The sequence below is a fragment of the Humulus lupulus genome, chromosome 8, assembly GCF_963169125.1.
Source record: "Humulus lupulus chromosome 8, drHumLupu1.1, whole genome shotgun sequence".
Taxonomy (NCBI): domain Eukaryota; kingdom Viridiplantae; phylum Streptophyta; class Magnoliopsida; order Rosales; family Cannabaceae; genus Humulus; species Humulus lupulus.
In genome coordinates, this window is record NC_084800.1 from 29,187,281 (window position 1) to 29,211,266 (window position 23,986).

The 23,986-nt window shown below is 38.2% G+C and overlaps 2 protein-coding genes across 3 annotated transcripts; both read right to left on the reverse strand.

Annotated features, from left to right (window-relative positions):
* Positions 1 to 222: 222 nt before the first annotated feature.
* LOC133796586 (outer envelope pore protein 37, chloroplastic) lies at positions 223 to 2,809 on the reverse strand. Its single transcript, XM_062234165.1, has 6 exons — positions 2,302 to 2,809; positions 2,141 to 2,230; positions 1,873 to 2,055; positions 1,659 to 1,753; positions 913 to 1,033; positions 223 to 527 (listed from the first exon to the last, which is right to left on the reverse strand). Exons 1-6 carry the CDS (start codon positions 2,704 to 2,706, stop codon positions 396 to 398), a joined length of 1,026 nt encoding a protein of 341 aa, XP_062090149.1. The 5' UTR covers positions 2,707 to 2,809; the 3' UTR covers positions 223 to 395.
* Positions 2,810 to 3,379: 570 nt separating this feature from the next.
* LOC133796585 (la-related protein 6B) lies at positions 3,380 to 8,707 on the reverse strand. 2 transcript variants are annotated; one of them, XM_062234164.1, is made up of 10 exons: positions 8,040 to 8,707; positions 6,913 to 6,994; positions 6,545 to 6,639; positions 6,332 to 6,403; positions 6,045 to 6,124; positions 5,831 to 5,933; positions 4,941 to 4,988; positions 4,787 to 4,855; positions 4,409 to 4,543; positions 3,380 to 4,244 (listed from the first exon to the last, which is right to left on the reverse strand). In XM_062234164.1, exons 1-10 carry the CDS (start codon positions 8,490 to 8,492, stop codon positions 3,987 to 3,989), a joined length of 1,395 nt encoding a protein of 464 aa, XP_062090148.1. In that variant the 5' UTR covers positions 8,493 to 8,707; the 3' UTR covers positions 3,380 to 3,986. The 2 variants fall into 2 exon arrangements, with proteins under 2 accessions (XP_062090148.1, XP_062090147.1); XM_062234163.1 differs by having other exon boundaries at positions 4,409 to 4,558.
* Between the last annotated feature and the right edge of the window lie 15,279 nt (positions 8,708 to 23,986).

Sequence of the window (23,986 nt, forward strand, 5' to 3'; positions counted from 1 at the left end):
TTCATTATAAACTTTTTTCAATGAATATATATTTTCATTGCGACAAAAATAAATATTATACTATAAAACAAGGGTGGGTTTGGAAATAGAGAGAATGTGATGTATCTTTCATTTGTGGTAGTATTGTTGGAGTGTGGGAGTTACATGACTACCACACATCAAATTCAAAAGAGATATTTTCTCTCTTTTTTTTCTAAAAAACAAAAAAAAAATGCTCTTGGATTCTTTTCAACTCTCTTCTTCATTAAAAAATATATATTTTGTCAGAAATAGAAACAAACATCTTTCTATTCCAAACATACAAAAAGTTCAAAATACAGATCATTATATTGTTAATTGCTTTTGCTTTGCTGCTAAAAAAAACAGTAGACAAAAAAATTACTTCTAATATCATATCAAATGTCCCATCTCTTCTTCAATCGGAACATCAAGGCTGAGGATTTTATGTCATCTTGTGGCACTTGCAGCATAAATTGAATTTTCATCTTCAACGGGGCTGCCTTTGCTTTACCACCTTCCTCTCCTACCTGAAACCCAAACCCAAACCCAGAAACCACCTCATTTTCATTTCAATATCAACCACATCAAGCAACAACAACAACAACATTTATATCATAGAGACCAATCTCACTTACCTAGCTTGGAGCAGATAAAACCTGCAATTGTGATCCAAACTAAAAAATAATAATATAAGCCAAGATATGTCATGCCAACCATTTATTCCTATTAAAGAGAATCTACACTAAACCTTTCTCGCCCTGCTCCCCCTATTTTAACTTAATTTGACTGGAACCGAGTAGCAATAAAACGTAAAAAATAAATAATAACCTGACACTTAATGATATGTTTGTTATCACCATATGAAATGACAAATAAACAGCAGCAATAAGTCTAGCATATAGGACAACATACCCAAAGAGATGCCCAGCCAAGACGTACTTCTGAATCATAACCAGCTTTAAATTTCAAGTCTCTACCATATGTATGCTTGTAGACAGCACTCCAATTGTTTGCATCAAAATTGTACCAGTAGCTGGACATGAATTTATTGAAATAAATCAGAAAAGATATCAAATTTTTGCATGGGTGTGCTTGTACATATCACTCCAATTGTTTGCACTAAAACTGTACCAGTAGCTGGACACGAAGTCACTAGAATAAATCAGAAAAGCTATCACATTTTGCACGTGTGTGCTTGTGCACAACACTCCAATTGTTTGCATCAACTTTTACCAAAGCTAGGACATCAGAAAAGGTATCATGTGTTGCATGAAGCTGTATTGTGGTGATTAAGAAACAATTACTGAAGACATGATAATTCGAGACTCCAGGGCACCACTCATGTCATTTTTACCAAATTATAAGCATTTCATGTTAGAAAAAAAAAGGTTAGATTTTAAGTCTAACTTAGAGTGGCACCGTTACTTATTTGCCCTTTTCAACAACAAGCAACAAGACTTATCTGATCATTAATGTAGAGCAGTATAGGAATTATAATATTGGCAAATTAAAATAGCACCAAGCCACTCACACCGGACAACATGTACATATCAACATGAGGGAATGCAAAAAGATTCCTTTTGATTGCAAATTGGAAATTTCATTAAGGATGTATGTAACTACATATATACAAAATTCCAGGATCCAATTATTGTTACCTCAATTTGTCTGAAGGACCAAAACGACGCTTAAAGGCAAATGATAATGCATTTGAGGGCAAAGAAATAGCTGGGATAAAGGACATTTGTTCATCCTGCAGTGCAGAAAAAGAGTTGAGAAGTCAAGACTATTCATCTAGACAGTCAGATAGTTTAGATAGATATATTGGAATGTTGGGCTATTGCAAGTACAGAAAGCTAATAATATAATAACCTTATAGGAGTATCTGAGTATCAATTCCTCATCAGCATACTGGGCAGTACAAATGCCATTCAAAAGATGGCCTTTAACAATGCCATTAATAGACAACACCCTGTGAGTTTCCTCCTCCTCTTCCCTCTCCACCCTCTCCTCCAACGAGACTTGGCCACGAGGGAATTTAAAGGTTGCCCTTGGCTGGGAAATGATAGAAATACAATTCATCGTGAATGAACAATGCAATTATAAAAAAATAAAAATAGCACACCATACTCATACTCACCAAACCAATGGTTGGAACAGGAGATGAAAGCTCCAAGGCATAGTTAGGCTCAGCAAGCCTAGTAACCATCGCAATCTCCCCTTCCTGAGCCTATTAGAACAAATTAAAAATAAAAATTAAGAAAGAAATGGAAAATAGGTAATTAGAGTCCCAATCCGTACCTTGACATCGTGGGTAGCGCGGAGCTGCAAGCCAGGAGCGAGATCGAAAGAGCCTCTGAGGAGAGCGTTGCGGTCCTCAAGGTCGTAGTGAATGGAGAGGTGCTTGGAGATAAAAGCGAGCTGGGGTTGGAAGAGCTGACCCTTGCGGTCGTTTTTGAACGACAACTTCACCTTCGCAAGGCTGTCTAACAACTTGCACGAAACTTTGTTCGAGAAAATGGAGCTGTCGCTGTCCAACTCCGAAGTTACACGAATTGCTGGCCTTTTAGGGAAGGAGAACAACGAAGACGCCGGGGCCGGGGCCGGGGCCGAAGCCGGAGCTGGAGGAGGAGGGGGAAGGGGAAGGGGAGCGGCAGGAGGAGCAGCCTCAAGGGGCGGTGGTGGCGCCATTGCCAAGTCCGCCATGAATCTATTTTTGAGCACAAATCTTTACTCTTTTAGTTTGAAATGTACTCTCTCTCTCTCCTCTGACCCACCCAACCAGAAACTCCCGATATTCTTTCCATTTCACTCTCTTTTCATTAAATATTAATTGGTGATAAAAGTAATCATTTTCAAAGCCATTTAATTTAATTTCATATATTTTTTAAAATTTTAATTATCTTACAATCAAAAACTACACAACGTACATATTGTAAACCCATCTATATCAATGTTTGTTCATCAATTCTAGTGGTGGACAAAATTCCATAAATATATATATGGATAAATTTTTAATGGTTTTTCAAATACTGTATGATATTAGTCCATATATGGATAAATTTTTAATGGTTTTTCAAATATGATACATTAGTCTATTTTCATACTCCTTACTTTAGTAGTAAAAAATTTAAAATTGATGTATTTCTTACTCCTACGATTTATTATTTATTAATTGTATCTTTCATTATAATCAAAATAAACGTGTTATTGTTTAAAATTGTGTAAGTGAAGAGTTTTATCCTTTGTTGAGATAGAGGTTGTCATAAGAAATTAGGTATTGTTGTTTGAATTATGAAGACATTTTATGTTAACGCATTGCGAAAAAGTAATAAATTAAAAAAGAAAGGGGAAAAAAAGCAATAGAAGGATCCATATATAGTGTTATTAAAAAAAGAATTATTGACAAAATTTGGTGTGCTTTTGTGATAAAAAACACAGTACGCAACAAGTAAAGATTAATATTGTAGAAGTACAAAGGAAGGAAATACAATGGTGGTGGGTTGAGCAGGGATGGATAATGAGAAGAAGCGTGCAGTCATGTCCGCAAAGATATAAAAGTATCCATAACTTGTTTTTCAATGTCATTTCTTCACTCACCTTTTTTTTAAAATCTATATTATAGGTATTATACTATTGGGCACTCTCAACTGTTTTCTTTTTCTTTTTTCTTTTCCTTTTCCTTTTCTACATAAATGGCAACAAAATAGAGAATAGAGAGAGAGGTCGGCCAAAACCACATTTTCTTGGCCTGACCTTCGCCTGAATTGATAGAGTACACTCAAACTGACACAGACAAAGTTCACCCACTGCTCCAACTAAGTTGCGAGGATCGACAGCCCAGCCCTTTGTAAGACCACCACCACCACCACCACACACGGAAAGCCAATTCCTCACCCCTAATCCCACCCACCATAGCCAGACATATCAGAGCAGTCACACACACAACCACCTCTCTCTATCTAATGACTAACAATCCCCAGTCTTTATGCAATATTAACAGCGACTGGCTTTCCCCGTCCCATCGCAAATCCTCTGGTGCCATCCGGCATACGCGGACCAGGAGGCGGAGGCTGCTTGGTTACACCTGCCTCCATACCAACTAAATTATTTGAAGGTGGAGTTCCCACCGCGTTATTTCCTCGGTTATTGTGGTGGTATTGTCCTCTTCCACGCCCCTTGCCTCGTCCCCGGCCACGCCCTTTTTTCTGCCCACTCTCCTTCTCATTCCCATGCTCTTCCCCCTGCCATTATTCAACACGTTAATCTTAATAATTAAGGGGCCACAATGCCATCCCTGAGATTCCATTTTACACAGCACCACTGTTAATAAACCTTTGCCAAGAAATCTAAGGAAAAGTTCATTACACCAGGACAAGCAATTCCCACATTCATTCATGGCACTTACTATGTGTTCATGTGAATAAGCATCGGACTGCTGAGGAGCATCTTCTACTACCTTCCCATTCACTGGTTGCTCAGCTGCACAAGCATCCTCCTCCTCACATTGCATGTCTCCCTCCTGACCCCTTCTTCCTCGGACCTGAGAAGGTTTTGACTGTCAATGGTCCAAAGAAATAAAGTCACCGGAATGGTAAATCACATCCAAAAATAATTCATCAACACATTGGATTATTTGATTTTAGCCTAAGCAAGCGACCACTTTCCGAAAGCAACAAATAAAAAACTAGGTTAATTTGTTTGTATCATTAAATGACTTTAAGCTCAGAATCATAATTGCTTAAATTGCATTAAAGAACATCAAAATGTTTTCATTTTCACATACCATGCGTTTAAACATTAAGCGGACCCTTAGACCACTCCTCCAGTTCCCTTCATCATTTAACTCTGAAACCTGCATAACGTGAACCCCATTACTTCTCTAGCAGACGAGGAAGGAAGACAAATGCTGTAATATGCTAGAAAAAAGAATTACTTACAGCTTTCTCAGCTAGCTCAACTGACTCATACTCAACAAAAGCATGCAACTGAAAAACACAAGAGACTAAGGTTAGATCCTTGTATCGGTCAATACAGGATATACTTCAACATATACAGAACTTCATCAATACAGCCTATACATGATATACACTCAGCATGTTTTCATCCACAGTCAAATTTTTAACTACTACTAAATTCTACATTCTTTTGGCCAACTGCTATTTAATGTGAGTGTCGGCAACAGCTACTGATGTAAAGGATGTCTCACTAAATGTAAGACGACAATAGAACAAGAATAAAACAAGTAAAGCTTTTCGAATCTTGGGAGACCCACACCAAGACAACATGCTTAGAGAAACTAGTAAATATTTTTTAACAAGAGCCTGAAAACTGACAAGCTAGCTTCAAATAAAGCCACACATATCCCTTGTCAATCTGATAAGCCAATAGCCAAAGAATTGCAGTCACCAGAAAAAGTTTCACAGGACATGGCAATAAAAAAGAGCACAAACAGAATGTTCCTCACAAGAGCCATAATATTAGATTTAAAATATATCCCAACGCATATCTAAGCACCTCCATCCACTGCTCACCCTAAAGAGTAAAAGTGACAAGAATTATAGTATTCCTGGGCTATCAATATCCTTCTTGCTCAATAACAATATCAAATAAAAAGGTTCCTAGAGAAATGAAACACTAGAAGACGAACCAAGAATTTCACATGCCTATTGAGATAAAATACATTAAGGTTGAGCTCTTTTATTTTAATTTTTCGTATGTAATTTACAAGGAATATGAAAATTATTGTTTACACAAAGCAGTAAAACTTAAAACAACAATTCAACAAGCCACATAACTTGATCTGAGGTAGCAGTGCTTGTATGCATACCTTGTTACTGAAGAGCATGTTGTCAGATTTTGCTGATCTTGATGCTGAAGAAGACCCTCCTCCATTGGAAGACTGGGGCTGGCAAGTTCGGATTGTCTTTACACTGCCAAAGAGATCGGCATTTTATCCATATCTAGGTTGTTACTAACATACTCTTTGAAGCCAAGAAAAGCCTTAAACTTACAGGTTTTATAAGAAAAAGTAATTAAATTACCTCCCAACAGAAGAGAAAACCTTCATGAGGTTTTGATGGCAATGATCCTCAGGCAAGTTCTCAGCAACAATAATGCGAGACTAAACAACAGAATGGATTTTAGATGATAATTTAATGTGAGAATAAGAAACTCAAAAGTTACCTTACATGATATTATCAAAAGCTAAACAGGTAAAGTGTGCCGACAAAAAAAAATGTATTGCAACAACATAAGAGAAGAATTACTATGCAAATCAATCAAGCAATTATGCCAAAACGAAATAACTAACTAATAATCAAGAACCTACTTGCAACTCTTCCATATCCAACTCGGTCAGTGGATGGATGCGTCTAACTTTCTTTCCATCTTCACTAACCACCTGCAGATCAATGCATTTAGAAGGATGTAGGATAATGATTGACGAAAAATATAGAATAGAGAATGCAAGAGAATCTAAAAGGAGTATTTGTTTGAAGAACAATATAAGTAGATAGTACAAAAGGTGCATAAAGTAACTCACAAGCTTTGACGAGTTACGCAAAATGGTTGCTAGCTGGGCATGAGTATTGATGAGTGCCTTAATTTTCTTGAAAGATGCAACAACAGATATTGGCACTACAAAATAATAAAACAAGATGTAGGAATGAATATTTGAAACAGTAGATATGATAGAAAGTTGACAGCAACTTTTTTGTAAAACAATAAATAGTTAAATATCTTAGTGTGACATCCAAGACATGGATATCTATGAATGCATGTTAAAGTATGCTGTACGTTAAGCTACCAAACAATGTTAAATGTTTTATATAGGCAAAACTAGTACGCAGAAAATAATTTTATAGTGTGTGTGTGTGTGTGTTTTCTTAGGACGGGGGGAAGGAAACTTACCAAATCCTTCAGAATCTTTGTTGATGAACCTCATAAGATGATCAGTAGTCGCCAAATTCAAGTCACTGAAATAGTACTCCACCTGAAAATTTTGGGACGTAAAAAGCATTACAAAGAAAACTAAGGAAATCTGCAGCTGCTTAATGTAATATGTTTCATGCTAGAGGTGGATGTAAAAGTAACAACCAAATCATGTTTACAGAAGTGGGGTCTATAACTCATACGTTCATGTAAATTATCAAAAGCAAAGTTAATTAATGGTGTGTCTCATGTAAATGAAAAGAAAAGGTAATCATTATGGAGGAGAGTGAAAGCATTCTAGGACCACAGACTATAATCTTGTCTATAATTGAATAGAGAGTGGAGGATATTGCTACGAAAATGGCATGTATTGAACAATCTTGTCTGGAATTGGATAAAGTTATTATTATACAGATCACTTCAATTAAACAATACAATATCAGAAGGAGCACAACAGAAGCAACTATTATTTGTCTCAAAGGCAGTTCTTCTTTTTAATAATAAATAAAAACCAAAATCCCCCAAAATCGCTTAGCATGCTCAAATTCGAAACTGGGGATCTCTTCCTTGCCTAACCATGCGATATTTCGGACTAGGTAAGGAAACTCTAACAGTTGCTCTGTTGGCCCCAGGAGGGAATACACATTCAATACAAACCCACGGAGGAAAATAAAAAATAGAATCTGTAGTTTGTCCTACCTCCTCCTTTATGAAACACCAAATTATGTCCAACATTCTGGACCTCCTAAATAGTTGACTAACATAGTATGAATGAATCTGTCGGTGGTTAAATCTAAAATCTAAATCTACAAAGTGACCTTCCTTGGAAATTTTGTGTGAGCATGTTATAAATTTAGTTTAAAGAAACAAACACAAAAGTAACGAAGGCAGGTGCATCATCACATAGGTGAAAACAATGATTTGAAGTCATATTCTTCCATCAAAATCTAAACATGGTACATTAAAGACACATAAATTTAGTAAATTATCTTAATTTAATCTTGCTTGCCCGAGGACAGGCAAAAAAATGCAAAAATTACATTTGGTGAGCTCCAAAGCAATATTTCAATCGGAAGGAAGGTTTGTTATATTTGTGAATGACAAACCTGATTCAAAAGCTTGAGAGTAGCCTCATCGGAAAGCTGTTGCTGCGGCTGCTTATTCTTGGAGGATGCAGAGTGATCGGAGGATGAAGGCTTAGGAGGAGGCTGTGGAAGGGGGAGTTCTTGGTCTCCGTAGTAGTGATGCTGATGCTGATGCTGTTGATGCTGCTGCTGCTGATGCTGATAGTGAACAGGCAAGTGATGAGGATGGTGAGTGCGAATCGGAATCGGATGAGGGTGGGGATGGGGATGAGGGTGGGGATGGGGACGAATTGGAACGTGGAAGGGAGCGGGAGAGTGATAGAGATGGAGAGCAGGGGGAGGGGGAGGCGGAGGAGGAGGGATCGGGTGGAGATCGGAGCGGGGAGAGGGGACGAACTCGGGAGCCTGGGCGTTGAGTCTGCTAAAGGAAACATTTCTGGAAAGATCGGAAGAAGGTTCGTCGTCTTGGGCCATGCTATTCTTATTCTAGGGTTTGAGTCTCTTCTTCTTCTTTAGTCTTCTGCTAAACCCTTTTTCTTCTTCAACTCGGACTCGGACTCGGACTCTCTTCTCTCTTTTCTTTGCTAGTGAAGATGTAGACTAGACTCTAACTCTAGGTGCTGAGTTGAGTCGAGTCAGAGTTGAGTTGGAGAGGACAAACTTCTCCCGTTCTCCCCTTTCAACAGGATTTCGATCCATCTACGCTATTTATACTATTTATTATTTATTAATAAAAAAAAAACAAGTACACTACTACACTATTTACTAGTCTTTTTTTTTTTTTTTTGCTGAAGACACTAGTCTTGCTCCTTACCCAAGTATACTATTTTTTATTTTACTTTTCAATAATGTGAAATAAATGAAATTGTTATTTTAATATTAATAATTCAACTATTCCAAAATTAATATGATATCATGGACACATTTATTTTTATTTTGTAAATTCTTTTATAATACAACTTATAACTAATCATATATATGCACATAAATAATTTTATATATAATGTTCACTTATTAGTTGCATTATTTAAATAAAAGATGCAAATATAGAAATAATAAAAAATTAATATTATCGAGATAATGGAGATTAATAGTATTAATTAAAAAAATAACAATATAGGTAAGAATATTTTTTTTTAACTAAACATTGATTTAATTTATAAAAATATAAAACATTTTAAAAAATGCTATGAATTTTTTTTCAATATCATATTTGTTATTGTCATAAATTAAGTGTTCAAAATTTTAAAATTGATTCACTATTTATTTTATAATTTTTTATGTATTTTAAAAGAAAAAAAAATAAAAATAATATTTAAGGATCTAAATGATGCGATTTGAAAATATTAAGGATTTAATTGATACAAAATCAATTTTTGGACTTAAGTGTTACAAAATATAAAAAATGAGGCGAAAAAACCCTATAATTTAAATTACATAATTTGTAATGTTATGTTTAAGTTGATTATATAATTTGGAGGAACAATAGCCTATATTATTTGGGGTTATACTAGTTAGTAATTACTTGTTATTTTTATTATGGTTGATCAACTAACCTCAGAATAAAAATCACATCTTTCATTATATTTAAAAAAAAATAACATGCAAAATAAAAATAAATAAAACTATTTTTTCACAGTTTAGAGTGTTTAATTTATTATCAAACACTTAAATTTATAAGTAAATAGGAAATTTATTTGCGGTATTAATGCATGTCTAGTTTGTTTTGTTGCACTTAAATGCCTATGTAATTTTTTTAGTGGCAAAAATATCTACTGTTACACATTTGGTGCAGTGAAAGATCCCTACCATTAGATCTCAGTTAAATTTGACTTTAATAGTTAAGTGTCAATTTCAAATTAGTTGAAAATTATTAAATATTTTTTAAAATAATTTAAAAAATCTGATTAGTTTAAAACAATATAAAATTAAATTCATTACAAAATTAATAAAAAATAATTATAATAAAATAAAATATAAAAATAAAATAATTTTTTTATTTTTTTTCTCTTCTTCTTCCTCCTTGTCGTTGTTCTTCTTCTTCTTCTTCCCATCAACTTTCTCAATTTCTTCTTCTTCTTCTCGAATACCCATACCCAAACCCCCTTCGGACCTCAAACCCAAAAAGAAAAAAAAATTATTCTTCCCATCGACTTCCTCCTCCTCTTCTTCTTCTCAAATACCCAGACCAAAACCCCCATCAAACCTTAAACCTAGAAAAAAAATTCTTCTTCCCATTGATTTCCTCTCCTTCTTATTCTGCTGCCCGAATACCCAAAGCCAAAACCATGTCGGACCTCAAACCCAGTTGGACCCCAAACCCAAAAAAAAAATTGTTAATCTTCGCATTAAACACAAAGGCATATCATCTTCGATTCTAGGGCTTGTGCGGGATGTCGTCGTCAAATCTGCAAATTTGACTAGATGTCGGTGTCGTCAAGGGGCTGCGAAAAACATGATGATGGGAGCAAGTTTTTCTGGGTTCGGGATCGATGAGATTGTGGGGCTTTCTAGGTTCGGGGTCAACGGGATGGGGTTTCCTGTTAGGAACGAGTTTCCTAATACACAGCAGAATGGTGGTGGGTTGGCCCAGTGTACAACAAAAATTTTGTAACATATTTAAACTACTTTTAAATATGCAGATCCATTAATATAAATACATTAATCATAAGCAAGAAAAGAATAAAAAAATACCTCTTGATGTCTATCAAGTGTCATTGCTATCTTTTCGTAATTTAAACGAACTTCTTATCTAAGCTGCTCCTAGGTACTCACACCAAGATCTTTCACAACGTTCTCTACACCCCAAGAAGTGTGTGGGCACTTAGAGAATAAATGATAGTTGATTTCCGATTCTATTTGATGTACTCAACACATGAGATCAAGAGAATAGCCTTGAGATTGGTTCTTTGTCTTTTTTCAATGAGAGACAGATTAGTATCGTTCTTTTCTTTAGAGCGAATAACAGAGTGTCTTCTTATTTTCTGATAAGTCTAACTTAAAAAGAAAAATATTTTAATGTTAAAAAATAAATTTGTAACCAATTTACAATTTATCTTTTAATTAATTAATTATCTCTGTACGCCCTGGTTTTCCCACGGGCTGTTTAGCAGGACGAGCCTCGGACTAATCAGGTTTAGTCCGAGGCTCCCGCAGGCCGGAGGTTCTATTTCCAGGACGGACCCTTGTCAGCTCGAGGGGGTCCTGTTTCCAGCTCGCATTTGTTGCCCAGGAGCTGAGAGTGACATCCGAAGGCCACGGACGGGAGCAGCTCGGGATACGAACTGCTCAGGTCGCGAGCTTCTCAGGAAGCTCCGACCCTATGGGAAGTCAACACGCAAGATAAACGTGCATATTCCTGCCATCACGTGCCCGATATCCCCCTGACTTCTCGGACACGCAGCAGGAACGTGCGTATTCAGACACCCACGAACGGGTTGGGCCGTGCGGCCCATTATCTCCTTCCATACTGATTAGACCACACTTGTGTGTTAGGTTTAGGAATTAATCATGAATGTCACAGATTTGATATGACAAATGGTAAGGTCACGGGATGACCTCCCTACCAACTTCCAAGTGCCTTCTCCTATAAATAGGGAGACTCTGGGAGTTGATAGGGGTTGGAAAAAATAGTTTTTGGAGAACTATATACTTTGTAAACCAAATACCCAGAGAAGATCAATAATATTGACTAGTGGAGTAGATGGATTTTAACCTTCGAACCACTTAAAAGCGTGTCTTGAGTCACCTAGTTCTTTCCAAAAGATTTCATATCTGTGACGGTTCTATCTTTAGTACTAATCTATTTCTCTTCTTCTCTTAATTATTTGTTGCCGAAGAACCGCGTCAATAATCTCATTAATGAAAATATCCAAAAACTAACTTTTGAATTTTCCATTCATTAATTAATTAAATAAATAAAATTGAAAAATCTATCCCTAAAAAATGTGTGTCGTGTACCATAGGCATATTTGATTTTTCCATAATTATTTATTCAAACTACCTTATCAGATAAAATCCAACAACTTGATAATTAATTCAAATTTGAATTAATTATCTTTTTAACTAATTATCAAATATAATTAATTATTTGAATAAATATCAATCTTTTAAATTCAAATCTAATTTAAACTTAGCAGATTATTATCTCCCACTCAAATAAAGATATTTAATTAATTAAACCCAATTTAAATTAAATAATAATTTTGAAATTAAATATTTAATTTATTATAATTAATTAATTATTTAATATAATTTCGAAAATAAATTTAATTATTTAATATTGTTGACCACGATTTTGGTCAACGACGAATAGCGTCAAAACTATAGTAAACCTTCAAGAGAAAATACGACACTAATAATTTTATAGTGGTTCAACCCCAATTTATTGGTAATAGCCTAATCCACTTGGAGTTGTGATATATAGATCCTATACTTAAGATCAGATGAACTAGAGTCAACTGAGTTTCTTAAGTATAAGTAGAAAAATACAAAGTTTCTCTCTCTAGAGGATACAAGCTTTCTCTCTCTAAGCTCTCTCAGAAAATGCCCTAAGAATGCCCCAAGTAACAGTCCCAAAGTCTAAAAACTAGAGAGTTCTTTTCGTCTCCAAAAAGATCAGATCCCCTTAAATGATGTCATGAGTCATTTATTTATAGGCTCATGGATCGCACATCAGATATCTCCCTTTGACTGGGTCCTTGGTTCTTCCAATAGACTTTAATTAATAAAATATAAATAAATTTAAATTACAATAATATAGCTATTATTCCGGGATATCTGAGAGATTCCCGTGGCAGTTGAGAATGATTCGGGTTGAAGCTGTTACTAAGGCTTTACTGAAGAGTCACTAGATGGTAACTTCTAAGATTCTGATCTGTGGACCAACCAAATCCATCCCCGAAGTGACTGATCGACCAAGACAATTCACCGGTTGACACAGGCAAGCACCTCTCGTCAGCATAGGCAAAGCACTCCTCTAGCACATCTCTGGTCTAGCATGACATATTTCTAGTTAGCATGACACATTTTTGGTCTAGCAAAACACTATACTGGTCGAATAAAACAAATGACTGGTCGGCCAAAATAATCCACTGGTCGGCTAGAACATTTTACTAGTCAGTCAAAAATCCACTGGTCGGCTAGAACCTTACTGGTCGGACATAAATTTTACCTGGTCGGTCAAATTACTTTTTGACCAAATAAATCAATTTCTTGACCATTAATATCACAACTCCGAAGATTAATTTCAAACCCTTGCACTCCTTGGCCAACCCATTTATTGATTATTAATGTGCCATTCACTACCATGCAGTGTCGTGTGTCACTTTTGATTGCCCGTCATTGAACGAAATTTTGGGGATAACATTTTCCCCCCAAGTTCTATCCGGTCAGTAACTTTCACTTTTGAAGTAAACCCACAATTGAACTTTTCATTTTAGCCATCCTCTTTTGAGGTTTTAACTGCTCGGATTCCACTAAACCAATCAGACCACCAAGCAAATACCTAGCCAACTAAACTCCTTTTGGCCCTCGAATCCAAGTAGCTCCTTGGGTGTTTTGCCTCCTCAGTCCCTAGCCTATCGGACATGCAGCCTCGGATGTGCCCAGCTCTACGGCATACAATCTCTTCTGAAAGAAGACTTGTGATGTCCTCCTCAAACCGCTCGGACACGGAGCTCCTCGGATGGCCAACCAGCAGCTCCTCGGACATGCACCCCAACACTCGGACACCACCCAGCCGCTCGAACACATGCAACCGCTCGGATGCGCACTCTGCTACTCGGACACACGTAGCCGTTCGGACATGGAGCTCCTCGGATGGCCAGCCAGCAGCTCCTCGGACATACACCCCAACACTCAGACACCACCCAGCCGCTCGGACGGGCACTCAGCTGCTCGAACACACGCAGCTGCTCGGACACGGAGCTCCTCAGATGCGCGCGCGCCAGTAGCTCCTCGGCATGTCTATCGAGTCATTCGGACATGCAGCCTCGGACATGCGACACAGCCGCTCGGGCATATGGCATAGCTACTTAAGCATATGCCTAAAACTTATCCCTCCGAACACTATTAAAACACCTTGTTCGAATCTCTCAAAATTATTTTGAGAGATTGATTTCTCTCAATCAATCTTGGGGAAAATTGATTTCTCTTCTCAAATAAATTTTTTCACTGTGTAGTAAATATTTTTACTTTGCATTCATTTGTTCATGTTTGTTTGGTTCACTCCAGGGACTCATCGTTGTTAGTCATGCTCAACAACAGAGTTTCCTACTCGACCAGTGATATATGCTTAGCTGACCAGGGAAGTTGTATCTGCTCTCCTGACCAGGAAAACTTTGCACCTGGTCAACTAAACTTTGTACCTGGCCAGTAGTTTACTCTTTTTTCTTGTGAAGACAATTGTTGTTTAGCAACTTTGATATTTTTCTCGTACAGCCGAGCTGTTGGAATTTATACTTTACTTTTCTTTACTAACTCGAAACATTCTAAGTCTTTTTTAGACTTAAAACATTATAAGTTTTTTGTGAATAGTAAAATCACTCTGATGTATGCCTTATATTTTCGCATGAGTACTTAGTTTTCTAAGTTAGAAATTCTAGATATTTCATAAGTCCCTACTAAGTATACTTTCTCACACTCTTATTGCTTTAACATTTTATGAGCATAATGTTTATTGTCACATGAATATCTGCTTCTAACTTGAAATTTTTTTTAAAAAAAATTCCAAGTTACTTACGCTTTGTCAAACAAGTTAGCTTAATGGCCTTTTTTTACTTCGAAAATTTACAAGTCAGCCTAAAAATAGATATCTTAACTCGTGCTCTTATTGCCTATGTTAAATTATATTCCAATATACCCCATGTGCCCCCCAAGTGATCGAGGGTTAAAAGATCCTTGGTCACTTGCTACTTGACCGAATCTATTCGAGCAGTTAATTGCTCGTGAAACACATAGAATATATTGAAAATATTCGAGCAATTGAACACTGCTTGAACGTACCGACCAGTTGAACACTATTCGATTTTACCGACCAGTTGAACACTATTTGGATAATTAGCACACATGCACATTTTTAGCAAGAATCGACCACGCTGCGCGTAATCTCTTTTATTACTCGTAAAAAAAGGACAAAGCGTGTCTAATAACGAGTCTTAAACAACAAAAAATGTTCAAAAATAAATAAATGACTGGTTAGCAAATAACCAGCTCATAAACCAAACTCAAATAACAAGTTAAACAACTTGAAATTAAGCTACCACTCTGAAAGCGGTATTTTAGTGATAATATATCCTCAGATGCTCGCCATTCCAGTGGTTCCTGATCAGGCTCCGTTCACCAAATATGATCCTAGCACTCCCGCTCATGTTGAAGTGTCTGGGCATACCTCTCCCTTGCTTTGTTGCTATCCTCAGCCAAGTGTGGACCTCCACATATAGTGTCTAAGGTAAAGTCCATAGGCCCGGGTTGCAAGGGTGGAGATCTTTGTCGTTTGAACCCAGGATTGCTGCTGCCTCCTTCTCCTTGGGGTGTCTCTGCCCGGTACTTTTTCAACTGGCCCGACCGGAGAAGAAATTTTATCTCGTCTTTGAGGTGATTGCATTCATTCATGTCGTGACCATAATCTCCATGGAAACGACAAAACTTATTCATGTCTCTCTTACTCATCTCTTTCTTGATGGGTGGAGGTTTCTTGTAGGGAACCTCTTCATGACTAGCAAGATATATTTTCGCCCGGCTGGTCGAGAGAGTGGTGTAATTAGTGAACTGAGGCTCAAACTTGGTTGGCCTTTCGTTTGAACTCGACTTAGCCTTCTTTTCTTCATGGTGGTCAGACCTGTTATTCCCACGTTTCTTTCCACTATTCCAACCGTTTCCACTATTCTTAGGCGGGTTTGCTGATCCGCCCGGATTGTTTATGCTATTCTCCTATTTCTTGATTGCATCATCCAATTTCATATACTTGTCTGCTTGGTCAAGAAATTGTTGAAGTGTTGAAATTGGATTTCTATGTATACTATCCCACAAAGGGCTCCGATAAGTGATTCCAGAGGATATGGCAACCATCTTCCCCTCGTCTCTGACAACAGTTGCTCTATTGGCTTCTCTCGTGAATCTTTGTATATAATTCTTCAGAGATCCATCCTTCCCTTGTTTGATATTAGCCAAGTGGTTGGCATAAACTGGTGGAGTCCGAGCAACACTAAATTGTTTACAAAACTCCTTCCTGAATGCTTCCCAAGAGGTAATGGAGTTCGGCTTAAACTGTCTATACCATTCCTAGGCAGTATCCGACAATGTCGTCGGGAAAACTCTACACCGATAATCGTCACTTACCCCAAGCAGTTCCATCTGGTCCTCGAATTTCCCAACATCTTTAATGGGATCTGCCTTTTCTGTATATATTGGCAGCACCGGTGCTTTATATTTTTCCGGCGGCTGGGCTACTCTAATCCGAGCACAAAATGGACTGCCACTCATGTGGTCTACAACATCCATTCCGGAAGGTCATTTTGATAAACATTTCACTGTAGCCGTTAGCACGTCAAGTTGGGCTTGGATGGCTGGTGCAACTGACGAAGTTCCAACGTCTTTACCGCCTGGTCGGGCATTACCATCAGGTGCACTGTCGTCAAGTATTTCTACTTGACTGGCAGGGCGGTTCAGATTTTTCCCTTTGACCGGGACAGTCGTCCTCTTGTTGGTGATAACTGTAATGCCCTACTGCCTTAGAGCCGTTACTAAGTTAGTTTAAAATGTGCAATTAACCTGCTAATCGAGGTTTTAGGACAAAAGTGTAATTAAATCATAATCAGAGTCATAAATTTGAAAATAAATCTTTCATTGAAAATTATAAACCGTTTAACATTTGGGATCCCAAAAACATTTTTTAGAAATATTTACAACTCAAAATATAACCAAAGTCGACTAAACGACAAAATTCAAGTTTAGTACAATCATCTCCCATAAACACCCCTGGCCGTGACAGCCAGGCAGACCAGACATGTACGCGTCGCTCATCACGCTCACCATACTCAAGGTTGATCGACTTTCCCCTTGCCTTTACCTGCACCATAGAGCACCCGTGAGCCGAAGTCCAGCAAGAGAATCCTCACAAGCAGATAATATATGCATACCAAACACTTAACATAAAATCAAGCCATCATCAGGCTATACACATACGGCCATGCCGTCCCAGGCGCTTTACCAGGCCCTGGGTTCGCGCTCTATACCGTAGGGATATCCCAGGTATCCCTTAGGGTCTCACTCTGGCAACTCGCACTCCGCGTGTAACGACCCCAAATTCACTAATGAGGCTTAAGGGCCTTGGTTAGTGTGCCAGGAGGGCATTATTGGGTTAAATGTGAATTGAATGATTTTATTGATTAAATGCATAATTATATGATTAATAATGTTTGTATAATTGTGTTGGTGTTAATATGATAATTGATGATAATATGATATACATATGTGATATATGTGAGAACCACATTATTATGTGGGTGGATCTGCAGAGCACAACTCAAGACGATCATAGGGCTAGTTAGCGGGGAAAAGTCACAACAGGGCTTAACAACTGACTTTGGATAAGTCAAGGGTATTTTAGGTATTGGGTAGCTATTTATACAATCGGGTTATGAAAATAAATATATGGAGATATATTTGAGGTTAGGAAGTCTAGGCGGGAATATTGGGGGATTTTACCATTTTGCCCTCGGGGACGGTTTCGGCACCCCAAGCCTTGGGTTAACTTAACAAGTAAGACAAACTTAAGGAAATCAGTAGACAGAAATATTAGACCGAATCTTTCTCAGCCCTTCTCTTTACTCTCTCATTCAAGGAAACACAAAGAGGAAACCATTGAGAATTTAGTGAATCAAACTGGGAATTTATGAGAATTGAGGTGGGGATTTGGAGGCTTAGCTCAAGAATTAATCAAGAACTAAATCAGGGCTAAGGTAAGCACTTAATTTCCTTTTCTGTGGTTAGAAATTCTGGGTTTTGGTTGGGTTTTGAGGTAAATATGGTTTTGATGTTTAAAGACAGAATTAAGGAGGAAAGCTTAGGAATTAGTTTGGTTTTGGCTTGGTGAAGTAGTCCAGCAGAAGAGGTAAGTCTCAATTCATGATTTAGAAGTTTTAATTTGGGTTTGAATGGCTGGTTTAAGTGTTTATAGCTCTTGAGTTTCAGAAATTGAAAAGAGAATTCTAGTGTATGTTAGGTTGGGTTTTATGTGGAATTATGTTGTTTAAGTCATGCTAAAAGTGTTGGGATTGTTGGGTGTTGAAGTAGGGAGCTTAAGAGTGGTTTTGGCTAAGATTTCAAGCCTAGAAATGGTGGGAATTCTGGGCTCGAAGGGAAGGGCCGCGGCTCTGTTCTAGAGCGCTGCGGCTCTAGGATGAAGATGAGCCAAGGAGGCTCGGCCAGGGGTAAGCGCCGCGGCGCCCATTGCAAGGGTCGCGGCGCGTGTCTTTGCCCAAGGTGGCCCTTGGTTCTGTTTTGAGGCTAGGGTCGCGGCTAAGCTTCAAGGGTCGCAGCCCTTAGTTGTGCACTTAAACTTTTGGGGATTTTAGGCATGGGAATGTGGTCTAGTATGCTCGGGATTGATTTCACCACCGTGCTTGGTGGAAATCGGATTCTCGGAAGTTAGTTTTGTAACTGGAAACCTATATTTGAGTATTAATGGAACTCTGTACATTGGTTGTGACTAGGTGATAAAATCTTAGGCTCGGGAAAGGATCGTGCTTGAGGAGTGTTGCTCATAAACAATAACCGTAAAGACTAAAGGTAAGAAAACTGCACCTGGTTGAATATATGTGACGGGACTAAGGGTTCCCTAATGTGAATGCTTGAAAAGATGGTATTATGCCATGCAAGCTATTTAGTGAACCAACGGCCTAAGGGTGCCAAGGGTTACACTAGCGCACAGGGTGCGGCTTGGCCACTGGTAGCCGAGGAAAGCTTAATATGCACTGAGCTCGGTTTAAGCGGACCGGAGTCAGTGGGATAAACAGAGGGTGCGACCTAAGTTGTCGACCCTGATTATTATGTGATATAAATGTTATAAGTGTTTGATTGCATCCATACCTCTGAATGTATGCTGAGTGGTATTAATGTGGATTATTTGATGAGAGTTCATGTTTGGTGAATTTTATTGTCTGATATAATTGATTGTGTTGCATTTCATGTTTTCTTGTTGGGCATTGGCTCACGGGTGCTACGTGGTGCAGGTAAAGGCAAGGGTAAGCTTGATCAGCCCTGACTGGAGAGCTCTGCGAGTGGAATGTACATAGCCAGCTGCTCAGCCGCCACGGTTGAGGTTTAGGCAGGGACGCAAAACCCAGAGAATGTCTATTTTGCCTTAGTATGGCTAACCTTTGTTTATGTTTCCTTTTGGAAGTCTATAAATCAACTTTTAACTCTGTTTCTTTTGGGATCCCGTGTATATAACAGTTTAATTATATAAAATGAGTCTTTTGAGACCAAAACCTTTTTAACCCTAGCTCATACATGTTTAATGACATGTTTTCAAATTAATGACTTGGTTAGCAAGTCTTGCACATTTATAAGTACACAGTGTAGCGGTCTTGGCTATCCAGGGTGTTCCACCACGTGCTAAACGTTGCTCCCGGCCCCTTGCCGTTCCTGGCCTTTGCCGTTCCCGGCCATCGCTGTTCCATCATTTATATACACACATAGTATAACTAAACATATATTTAAACGCATATAAATTCAATCAAAGGGCCACACCCTGCAACACAGTCATATAGGGCCGAGCTCTGCAACTCAATCATATAGGGTCGAGCCCTACAACACAAGCTCTATGGGAACAGTAGTTTTCTTACCTGTGTCCCGAGCCTTCCAAGCACCGATGTCTCAAGCATAGTCCCCTAATCTGAGCCTCGCTGAAATCTTAGTCACAACGCATTAACAATATTCATCCATCAAGCTCCAATCCATTAAATAACTTCGAGTCTTAATTCTAATCTCTGAGACATTGAATTCTATCAATTCGGGTGATAAAATCCATCCCGAGCCTTAACTATTGAATTCCTAAGCCTAAAACCTCTTAAAAACCCAAAAATGCAATAAGCGTCGCAGCCCTAGGGACTCATGCCGCGGCTCCCAGCTCAACCCGAGGCCCTGCCTCAAAATAGCCCACACGCGCCGCTACCTTTCCTGAAGGGCGCCGCGACGTGCCTTCAATTCCAGGCGCCCCAAGTTCTAAGGGGCATCGACTCAACAAGAACAGCGCCACGGCCCGACCCCTCGAGCCCAGAAAAACTCACCATTTTCACCTCAAAAACCAGTCCAATTATCCCTAGAATCAAGCCATCAATCCAAACTAATTATCACAGAGGTTATACTATAGATTCAGCAACAAAACCTAACCAGAATTCTAGTTCAAAGCCCCATCAAACTTAAAGTTGAATCTTCATCTCTCCAACATGCAAAACTCTTACATACCAGCAGAAATTCCAAACACAATCCTTATAATTTAAAACTTACCCTTTGCTGAATTGAGTCTCTGAGTTTATCTCCTAAGCCCCAAGCTCCTAGCCTCCAATTGGTTTTCACAAGTATAACCTCCAAGATGTCACTAAGCTTCCAAGAGAATAAGGGAAACAGAGTGAGGGAGAGGGTGTGGGTCAGTTTAGAGAGTTCCAAATGGTTTTGTGGTTTGTTTTATGTAACTTAAGTCTATACGGTTACGTCAAGGCTCGGGGTACCAAAAACGTCCCCAAGGGAAAAATGGTAAATTTCCCCAATATTCCCTCCTAGGCATTCTAACCTCATCTCCGAATATTTATTTTCGTAACCCGATAACCCCAAAAATGACTAACACCCGAGATACCCCTCGACTCGCCTCAGATTTTCGACCCCATTGTGACTTTCTAGCTAACCGCTCCGTAGGACTATCTTGGATCGTGCAACACAAATATATCACAAGTATATCACAATTATCATGTTTATACCCTCAACGGGCTAAAATTACAATCATGCCCTAATAGCTAGACGGGGCCCACATGCATATTTAATTCACCTAAACATGCATCACTAATCACATATTCACACAAATCCACATATTAAACAATAATTCACATATTGCCCTCCAGGCACGCTAATCAAGGCCCTAAGCCTTATTAGCATATTTGGGTCGTTACAATAGCGTCCCTTAGATCCTTCCGGGAAGCATGCTCTCCTGCCCGATCGAACAACGTACTTTTTTATTTTTCAAAGGGCTTACTACGCAGGACTTGCTCTCTCCCACTACGCTGCTGGGCGGGGTGCAGTGGAGGCTTTTCGGTACGTCTCGGGCAATATTTTCCTCCTTGTGGGTTGTTGTCTTCTTTATCCTTTGACTGGTCAGTGTGATGACTATCAGCCTCATCACGACCATGCCCATCTTTGAACTGTGAAGTCCTCTTATCTCGAGGAGTCCTAGTCTGATCCTGCCTGGGTGGAGTCTTTTTACTGCTCGATCGGTGACTCCCTGATCTAGAAGTTTATGATCGATGGCTCCTGGAAGGGGTTCCAGAGTTCTCCTTTTGCATCAAGGCAGTTCCGAATCGGACCCCCTCATCTTCCCGACCAGGAGGGTTACTCTTGCTTATGTCCAGTCCCCGAGAATTGGGTATGTCAGTGGTCCTCCAACCATCATTATTATTTCTTGCTCCCTGGGTGGCTGCTTGTGTCGTGGCTTGAGCATTGGCTTGGGCCAATTGGGTAGCCGCTTCTAGAGCAAGTGCTGCTTCACGATGTCTCCAGTCGACTTCCTCATGTCGTTGTCTCATCTCTTTACTTCTGGCCTCCATATCGCGCCTTTGTTGCTCTAACGCAACTCTCTGCCTAGCCATCTCTTTAGCAAAAGACTCCTGCCGAGCATTGAATTGCATCATCTCCTCTTGGAAAGCGCCTATTGCTCCCTAGAGCTATTCAACTTCTAGAGTGGTCTCCTCGAGAGAGACCTTGGGCTCAGTCTTTGGATTCTGCAATCCAAGACCTTCTGATCTAGCAGGCTCTTTTAATGTGCCTGACTTTTTAGATGCCACATTGGTATTCTTGGGCGCCATCTTGATATGATAGTCATGTTTTTCTTCTCTTCAGTCTCTCAATGAAAGCACCAAAATGTTGACCACGATTTTGGCCAACGGCGAATAGACGTCAAAACTACATTAAACCTTTTAGAGAAAATACGACACTAATAATTTTACAGTGGTTCAACCCCAATTTATTGGTAATAGCCTAATCCACTTGGAGTTGTGATATATAGATCCTTCACTTAAGATCAGATGAACTTGAGCCAACTGAGTTTCTTAAGTGTAAGTAGAAAAATACAGAGTTTCTCTCTCTAGAGGATATAAGCTTTCTCTCTCTAAGCTCTCTCAGAAAATGCCCCAAGAATGCCCCAAATAACAGTCCCAAAGTCTAAAAAGTAGAGAGTTCTTTTCGTCTCCAAAAAGATCAGATTCCCTTAAATGATGCCATGAGCCATTTATTTATAGGGTCATGGATCGTACATCAGATATCTCCATTTGACCGGGTCCTTGGTGTTGGAAAAAGCTTATACATGATCTTTATTTATTTTCATGTATATCTAATATTAAACAAATTAATACGAGATAGCCTAAAACATGTTTCTAAAATTGAATTCAAAGAGAAACAAATAATATAATACTTACAGTATACGCAGCGGAATTAAGAGTCCTTCCTTCAGTTTCTCTAACTCTTGTATCCTTTCTGTCGCAGAGTATTATCAAGAAACTGAACCGATCTTCTATTTTCTTCACGATCTTCCAATGTATCCTTAGAACCACCTAGACTAGTGTGGGCAATTCTCAACAATGAGATATATATAGAGAGAATAAGAGAAAATAACAAAGTGACTTAGAAAAGGACTTGTGTTTAGAGAGAATATAAAACTATCAGAAAATCTGACTTGTGACTTATCTGTCGTCTCATGAAATCTTCTCTCTAAGCACTCCTTTAATAGACTCAATTAGGCCATTTAATTTAATTAAAAAATCAATAAAATAATAGCCATTTTGAAGCCCTAGGTCGAAATTATCATGGGCTATAGGCCCGTGAAATTTCCCATTTGATTATAAGCCTATTGGACTTAAAATCAAGACTTGTACTATTTTCTATTGATTTAATTAATTAAATAATTATTTAAATCCTTTATCAAATTAATTATTTATAATTTGAACCTTGATTTAAACTTATTTATTAATTTAGATACCAATTTATCTTAATTAATAAATCTACCATAATTTCTCTTTTCTTCTCAAAATTACACAACTCTGTGAAACTATCCAAAATTGACCTGGTCAACTTTGATAATTCTAATTGATGATTAAATAAATTAATTGAGACTATCTAGATGATTTTATCCAAGGAACAATGGGGACCATGGGCCTATGAAATCAAGCTCCAATAAGTTATCATAAATCTAACAAATAAATTTACTAACTTATTAATTCCTCGTGACTCCACTATAGACTTGGAATTGCACTCTTGAATTCATAGAACGCTCTATAACAAATATAGATACGCTATTAATTATCCATTGTTACAACCATAATTGTCACTCAATCCTCTATAGACGGTCTACAATGAGATAGGACTAAAATACCGTTTTACCCCTCATTGTATTTTATCCTTAAAACACTTAGTTTCTTGTAAATGATATTTCAGTAAACTAATTTAATTACTGAAATGAGATCTCTATCATTTAACACCTTGAACTAAACTAATAGGAAACCATCATTTCACTTCTTCATCAGAAGCTATAGATGTTCATATCTATGATTAACACTCCCACTCAATTGTACTACCGAGTTCCCAAGATGTAAGTATGGGCTAGTCCGTAGGGTAAGCTGGTAACGAACAAGTCAAAGAACTCAAATAATACAATCAATTAGAATACTAACCACTAAGAATTGAGATTGAATTGACCTATG

Coding starts and splice junctions, on each gene's coding strand:
- LOC133796586 (XM_062234165.1), bottom strand. CDS start 2,706: ATGGCGGACTTGGCAATGGCGCCACCACCGCCCCTTGAGGCTGCTCCT. Junction 2,231..2,301: donor GCGCTACCCACGATGTCAAG/GTACGGATTGGG, acceptor TTGTTCTAATAG/GCTCAGGAAGGGGAGATTGC. Junction 2,056..2,140: donor CTGTTCCAACCATTGGTTTG/GTGAGTATGAGT, acceptor ATCATTTCCCAG/CCAAGGGCAACCTTTAAATT.
- LOC133796585 (XM_062234163.1), bottom strand. CDS start 8,492: ATGGCCCAAGACGACGAACCTTCTTCCGATCTTTCCAGAAATGTTTCC. Junction 6,995..8,039: donor CTCTCAAGCTTTTGAATCAG/GTTTGTCATTCA, acceptor CAAAATTTTCAG/GTGGAGTACTATTTCAGTGA. Junction 4,856..4,940: donor TTGAGCTAGCTGAGAAAGCT/GTAAGTAATTCT, acceptor CACGTTATGCAG/GTTTCAGAGTTAAATGATGA.